The sequence below is a fragment of the Arachis hypogaea genome, chromosome 16 (assembly GCF_003086295.3).
Source record: "Arachis hypogaea cultivar Tifrunner chromosome 16, arahy.Tifrunner.gnm2.J5K5, whole genome shotgun sequence".
NCBI lineage: Eukaryota > Viridiplantae > Streptophyta > Magnoliopsida > Fabales > Fabaceae > Arachis > Arachis hypogaea.
In genome coordinates this window covers 9,483,478-9,491,458 of record NC_092051.1, presented here as the reverse complement: position 1 = coordinate 9,491,458, position 7,981 = coordinate 9,483,478, and the positions used below count along the sequence as shown (strand labels likewise).

Here is a 7,981-nt window from a genome sequence, read left to right as displayed (position 1 = left end):
CATACAATAAAAAGTATTATATTGTTTATAAATTAATTAGATAATATATAGATTAATATTAAATTTAAAGATTTATTTATAAAAAATTTATAAATTTTGTATAATTCAATATAATTAATTAAGAATAAAAAACAAAAAAATAAACAACAGCAACAACAAAAGTTTTGTAAGGTTAGTCGTTTCTTTTTAAATATAAACTCGTATATGTTTTTTAATACTTTTATGTAATAAAAAATTTTTTCTTGTATACTTTATCATAAAACATAATTAATTCTAAGAAATTATCTTTTTTTTTTTCATTTATTTGTGTGAATGTTTTTCATAAATAAATTGTTCGACCTTCAAATAATAAAGTATATTTATTTGTTCATATTATTGAGTAGATGATCCTGTGTAGTGTATTTTTTTGAAGTATTTTTTTTTAGTGTACATAATTTTTTTAATTGAAATGAATGATTGTAGTTATTGAAATATCGATAATTTAAAAACATTTGAAAAATTTATTATAGTTTATAGTATATATGTGAAGTTAATAATTACATTATATAAAAGCTAACATTCAGTATACGTTAAGATTTTAATATTTTTAAATTTCTTAAAATAAATTTTTAAGTAATTAATTTTTTAATATACATAATCATAAAATTAGATTAAAATTAATCACTTTTTATCTTATTTTCAAATTTTTTTTGAGAACCTTTATAATCAGAAAAGGTCATTTCCTTATTGTTATTGTTATAGAAAGTAAAAAAAAAAGTTTAAAATTTGGTTTTCTGGAGAGTACATCGTAAACAAAAAATAATCCACGTTAAAAAGTCAAAATTTTATTTTATTTGAGTCAACTTAATTTCTAAATGATCTAGCTTATTATCGTTGAGTTAACATATTTTATTTGGACGAGAAAGTCATTTTCATTATTTTTGTAGCAAAATTACTAGGCTAAATTAGCATTACAACTCAAAATATCAAAAATCCAATTACTAAAACCCAAAACCCATGGCCCAATAATACAAACACTCAACCTTGTCCAAACTATTATCTAATCTAAACACTTCATTTATCATAATTAACAAACTTAACACAAACGGATAATGAAACTAGGGAGACACTCTCTAACGATGACCATATATTTACAACCACGTGTCGTATTCCAACAACAACACATACAGTCCGTATGAGATGATGACTATTACGGTAAGCAGCACAGAACTTTCCTAACTTATATAGAGCACATATATAGTTGAACTTAATTAGACAACAAATATATAGAACTTGATTTTGCACATCAAGCACTTAGCTATTCCATTGAGACCTTTGCGACCTTAGCAAGACAATTATCTGTAGGCACGGGTAGTGGGAAGCAAGAGACAGGGCATTCTGGATTTATTTGCTCAAACCTATAAAATTAAATAAATTAATAATACGAAATAATATAAGAGAATTTCAAATTTATATTTTTCCATAAATGAGATATCCATACTACCACTGCAAAGAGTAGTTATCAAATCAAAGTGGCTACTGGCTAGTGTTATAGGTTGCGTTTGTTTTTAAGAATAAGATAAAAATAAAATAAGACATAAAAAATAGAGACATAAAATTTTGTATTTTTATATTTTATTTGATAATAAACTAAAATAAATTATAAAAATTTAATTTATTCTTATTTTTTTATTTAAAAAATTAAAAAAATATATAATAATAAAAAATTAATTATAAAAATTAACGAAAATAATAAAAAAAATAAATTGTGTATTTTATTAGTATTTTTATGTTTTTTATGGATATAAAATACACTGATTTAATATCTCTGTACACAATATTTTTATCTATATCTTATTTATCAAACACAATTTTATATTTGTATTTCTGTCTCAATGATTCGTCTCTATAAACAAACGCCGTTTATGAAATAGAGTCATATAAGTTATTAATGATGTAAAGATCTACCTCATGATCTACCATTTCGTAAAGGAAAGAAAAAGAAAAAAGAACAAATTAAAAGAGAAATATAAGCACATTTAACTAACTTGTAATTACGAACGAAATGATGTAGAAAGATGAACAATTCAATTTTGGTGAGATCTCTTCCAGCGCACATCCTTGTTCCAACTCCAAAGAGAATGAGGGCTTCTCGATTTGCATTATTATTATTATTATTATTATCCTACACACCAATATATCATCCAAACCAAAAGATTTGAATAATAATTATTTGCATGAAATATAATTTTAAACCATAATGTTATTGAAATATATGTACTTACATCCCATCTGGAAGGATCAAAATTTTCCGGATTTGTAAAATATTCAGAAGACATATGACAAGTTTTCGGCGAAACTACTGCTTTCCATCCTTTGGGTATGATATAACCTGAAAGTGTATTAATTAATAAATAGAATAAGTGCTTGTTTGGGCGCCATTATTTTGATAAAAAAAGATCTTTTTTTAATAAAAAAGATCTTTTTTTATTTTTTAGTGTGTTTGGCAAATTTCGAGTAGTAAAAGTAAAAACATTAGAAAAATCAGAAAAACATCTTTTTTGAGAAGTTATAATTTACATCTTTTTTTAAAAGATCTTTTTTTTCCTTAAAAAAAAAGATATTTTTCATGTAATAAATAAACAAAAAAGCACTTTTATATTATATTCAAACATAATTGATAGATAAAAAAAATTTTTTGCATGAGATACCCAAACATAAAATTACTTTTACTTTTTCATAAGATCTTTTAAAAAAGATAACTCAAAAAAGATCTTTTTTTTTAAAAGTTCACCCAAACAAATCCTAAATCACTCACGCGCATACGTGCACATATAACTATATAATATTTTTTTTCTTTTTTTTTTTTAAATATGGCCTATAAATTTTGACAATAACGGATGAGAGTAGCCAGATATATTTTGTTAATATTTAGTTAAAGTCAGTGTGGTTATTGTTTTAAAAATAGAAGTTATTTTGTTTCTTATGAACTTATGATGAATTGAGAAATTTATTAATATAAAAAATGTTAATATATATCTTTAAAATATGAATTGCCATATATGAGAGATACCATTGATGTTCACATCGGTAGTTGCCTCTCGAAAAAGTAGAAACGAAAAATCGGTCACACGCAATATTTCGTTAATTACCTACAAAACATAATAATATCTAATCATTATCATATTAATTATTGAATTTTAGATTCTCTAAATTTTATATTTTATTTTAAAAAATAAAATGTAATCTCTCACCGTTTATTTTATAAATAAGACAAAAAAAAATATTAAGAGATCATATTTTATTTTTTCAAATAAAAATTTAAAATTTAAAAGATTCAAATTTATTACAAATATACTATATTTGTACTCTTTTATATTATATTTTCTAAATTCTAGAATTATTACCTTACTTAGATAAACCATTTTCTTAATTTCCTCAATATTTAGATACTGTTGCGAAGGTGACCTTGACTTCATGATTTCTTCTTGCTCCTCCTACAAGATATATACATATAAAAGTAAGGGGAGGGGGCATTTAAAAGAAGCACCAAACAAATGCTACTACTGAAGTATTAGGATATACTCTTATATGGGGTTAGGTTTTATTATATTTTAAAAATCATTTATTTATTTATTTATTTATTTATTTATTTATTAATAATTTAAAAAATATAATCAGCTTTTAATTTAATATATAAAATTTAAATAACTACACTCTTGAAAAAAATTATTTGTTAAGTAATGGTGGAAATTTGTATCCACATTAAAAAAATTATAATAAGAATTTTTAATAATATAAAGCATTCTTTCAAAAATTTATTTCCATCGATTATATAAAATTATGTTAAACGTTTATGAGAAAAGAAAAAATCATTCATAATTTTTATTAATTTTTTATTATACTTTATCTTTGAAAGTGTTTACTTACTCACTTTAATCTTGTATTAAAAACTTTAAACAAACTCTTAAAATTTTAATTATAATATGAATTTTTAATATTAAATTATTATTGGATTATACACAAATTATAATAAATCTATATTATCTATTTTAATTTTGTTGTAATTTTTCACAATCAAACTATATAGCTTATTGCTATACCTAATATAAAAAAATAGCCAAATTAATAATATAAAATTCCAAATTACCTTAGCTTTCTTGAAAACAAGTGGATTGTTAGTAAGATAAATCATTGCCCACATTATAGTGCTAGCTGTAGTCTGCTGACCCGCTACTAAGAATAATATCAACAAGTCAACAATGTCTTCATCCTTTAATTTTCGACCATTCACATCTTCCAGTTCCAAAAGAACATCCACAAGATCTTTCTTCTCTGATAATACTTCACCATTTTTTAACATCATCTTTCTATCTTGCACAACGGATTCAACTATTTTTTCCACCTTCTTGCGGTTCTAATTATTAATAGGCCAAGTAACAAATCAATCAATCAACCAAACAAATATTTATTCAAGCGTGAAATTAGCCAGCAGCAGTAACATGGTTTGCAAAGGTTTAGAAATTAATGACCAATTTATTATGCCATATATTTTACTCAAGTTAATTAAGAAAAATACTATAATAAAGAGCATAAGGAAAAGTATAAGGTACCAACATATTATCTACCAACTTATTACCAACAATAATTAATTATTATATTTTAAACACATATATAAAGAGACATATATAAAAAATATATCTATAAAGACACTTTTATTAAACACAGTAATAAAAAATACATTTTTATTAGACACATCCACAAAGACACTTCCATTAAACACAGTTATAAATAAGAGTTGGTAGAAGTTGGCAGAAATACCGTTGGTAACGTAGCGAGATTGCATAGTGATAAAAAATAAAGATTATTTTTTTTAATGAAAAAAATTATTAAATCTTCACTTTTAATCCAATTTTACTGTTGGCTAAAAAAAATCTCCTCTTAAAAGATTTTACATGAATTAAGTACTAGGTACTAACCTTGAGAGCTTTGTAATACGAAAAACCAGGTAAGTTAATTGGCCAAGAGAACAAGGCATCATCAATATCACTAAACAAATGCTCAACTTGCTTGATTATGTTTTGATCCTTAGAACCCATGAAGATGTGAAGGATGACTCTCATGGCGAGAGACTTGGTCTCTGTGATGACCTCAATAGGATGTTGTATGCTATCATTGGCCATTCGTTGGAGTGAATTGACAACAATGTCCTCTATGCGTTCAAGAAACATGGCCAAAGCATTGTAACCCAGAATGGGGGAAGTGACTAGGCGTCGAAAACGCTTGTGATCCTCGCTTGACACTTCAGATAAGATCGTTTTAATCACTGTTATGGCGGTTTCAGGATAACCAAGCCTAAAGTTTTTATCATCAGTTAACACTCTCCTTGAGGCCTCTACACTGGACACCAGGATTGTTGGCTTCATGAACAAATGTGTCTTGTACATTCCATTTCCTCTGTATCTGTCAAAATTGTCACAAAAGTAGTGCTCATATCCAAAAATGATGAAGTCAAATTATAGCACAGGTTTAGTAACATTGTTTTCTTGATTTCTAATTGGAAAAAAATTTATCACTAATTTGAAAAAGAGTAGAATATATTTTCTGTTCTTAAATTTTGTTAAAAGTTTTAAATATATTTTTAAGTTTTATTTTGTTCTAATTTTGTTCTAAAAGTTTTTGAATTGCATCAAATATATTCTGGCGGCGAATTTTTCAAAAAATTTAGCATCAATTTAGCAATAATTTCACCAAAACAACATTTAACATAAACAATCCAGACATAATTGTTATATATTATTACTGAATTGGTCTTAAATTTTCTAAAAATCTACTTGTCAAGTATATATTTGATGTAATTAAAAAATTTGAAGGACAAAGTTAAAACAAAATAAAATTTAGAGATTTTTTTTAAATTTTGACATACTTTAAAGACAAAAAATATATTTTATTTTTTAAAAAATGATAAATTCATTCCATTTTTTTATAATATTTCATACTAGTTTTTTCTATATTTTATATATTATTATGATGTTATTTTTCTCAAAAATTTAAATTCCGGAAGAAGTATATGAATGTTTAGAGATATAAATTATGCAATTATTTTTTTAAAAAAGTTTAAACTAATTAAAAGAGGCGTATGAATGATTATAAATGACTAAAACTATATTTATTCGAATAAAAAATGATAATGATAAAAAAAAAAAAAAGAATACTATAAGGAAATGATACAAACTTGGAAACAAGATTGTGGACAAATAAATGAGGGTGCTTGAAATAGTGCAATGTTTTGCCGATAAGAGGCCAACCCATGTCACCAGGAGGAAGAAGGCGATGCTTGTCTCCTAACTTGAAACCATAATACCATTCATTGATCCTTCTCCCCAATGTGTTTAACACAAAGTACCATGCCAACAATGTGGCACCACTCATCCATGCCCAACTTATTAACTCCATTTCCATTCCCAGTTTCTTGAGTTGAGTAGTTGAGTTGTGTGTCTTAGGGGTTATATTTATATTCGGATTTTTTTTTTGGGTGACTGTTTTATGTTTTAGGACTTTGTTACTTCTTTACTCAATTTGTGGTACTTTCGACAAGGTGTCAAACCGAATTTGTATAAAGATCTCAGTTCAAAGAATAAATACGATTCTTCTAAAAAAATGGGTTCGACTTGAAAATTACTTAGCATTCACATCGAAACGTGTGAAATATTTAAATAATTATGGCAAATAATAAAAAAAATGCAATTAAAGCAAATGAAACTTTAAAATTGAAATTGAAATTAAGAAGTAAAAAATAAAATGCGTAAAGCGAATAAATAAAAAAAGAAAAACAAATAAAAGTGGACTTCCAACATTTAGATACACTTGTGTTCCATGGTCTTCCATTGCGTCGCTGGGACTGAGAATTTTGGCGGAGACTTATGTGTGATAATCTAGTGTTTTTGAAAAAGTCTCAGAACTCTTCTGAGTTTCTCTTATTTATAAACTATGGAGATAAATTTGGCATGGAAAATCATGGCCCACGATCTTACTTCCTCCTTTTTCTCAGCCAAGACTTTGCCTTGACCATTTTTTGATCCTCAACTTTTGACACTCACGTCTTCTTTAGTCTTCAAGCTCCATGTTCTTCAGCTTGCTCCTCAAATTTAGCACACATGCTCTCCACTTAGCTTGAAGGTCGAGTAACAAGCCTTAATGTTTAAGGAAAGGTAATAACTACCTTTCGATTTCAATTCTCTTTGTACCATCTTTATTCAACTTCAACTTGTCCGTTTCTGCTTCTGCAGTCGAAACACCGCTTCTATAGTCGAAACTGTTTGCACTCGAAACGTCTTCTTGACAAGAAAAATATATTTTTTGTACCAACATTTACTCTCTTAGTATTATCATTATAATTATATATAGAGTTTAATTTTGACTGAAAAACAGTATAAAATATTTTATATAGTCATATAATCACATTTGTTTTTTGGATAACCATTCACGCATTCAATATAGCATTATATAATTAGTTGCATATATAAAATTATTTTATATTGATAGATTATCAAAATTAAATTCTTTAATTATATAGAGAAAAAATAATTTATCTATACATAACACACTCTCACCTTTAATTTGACCACTTTCACACCTTTTAATGTTGACTTTTGGACACGATGGGAGTGAGTTTATGTCTTATTATATATTTGTTGGCACTTGTTGAAAGATTATCACTATAAGAAACAAGGTCTCTCGGCACACTCTTTTTTGTCATACTTTTAAAGCGTGGCTAAAAGCAGTCAATGACCACATTTTTATGAAGGTAGCCACTAATTTGACTACAATTTTTTATCACGTTTCAAAAAGGTGGCCATATAAGAAAATAGGTACGCTTTAAAAGCGTAGTTAATTTATCTTCCAACGATCACAAATTTAAAGAGTGTGTGCCCATATCCTGTATTTATTTGGTCACCCTACAAAAGCATACTAATAAAGTCCCCCAATTTAATTTTCCACC

The 7,981-nt window shown here is 25.9% G+C and overlaps 1 protein-coding gene across 2 annotated transcripts; it reads right to left on the bottom strand.

Annotated features, from left to right (window-relative positions):
- Positions 1–886: 886 nt before the first annotated feature.
- On the bottom strand, positions 887–6,931 carry LOC112756331 (beta-amyrin 11-oxidase). 2 transcript variants are annotated; one of them, XM_025804868.3, is made up of 8 exons: positions 6,215–6,931; positions 4,959–5,442; positions 4,130–4,396; positions 3,387–3,476; positions 3,053–3,131; positions 2,265–2,371; positions 2,028–2,164; positions 887–1,397 (listed from the first exon to the last, which is right to left on the bottom strand). In XM_025804868.3, the coding sequence occupies exons 1-8, from the start codon at positions 6,439–6,441 to the stop codon at positions 1,298–1,300; spliced, it is 1,491 nt and encodes a 496-aa protein (XP_025660653.1). In that variant the 5' UTR covers positions 6,442–6,931; the 3' UTR covers positions 887–1,297. The 2 variants fall into 2 exon arrangements, with proteins under 2 accessions (XP_025660653.1, XP_072075864.1); XM_072219763.1 differs by having other exon boundaries at positions 2,028–2,160; positions 2,264–2,371; positions 6,215–6,494.
- Between the last annotated feature and the right edge of the window lie 1,050 nt (positions 6,932–7,981).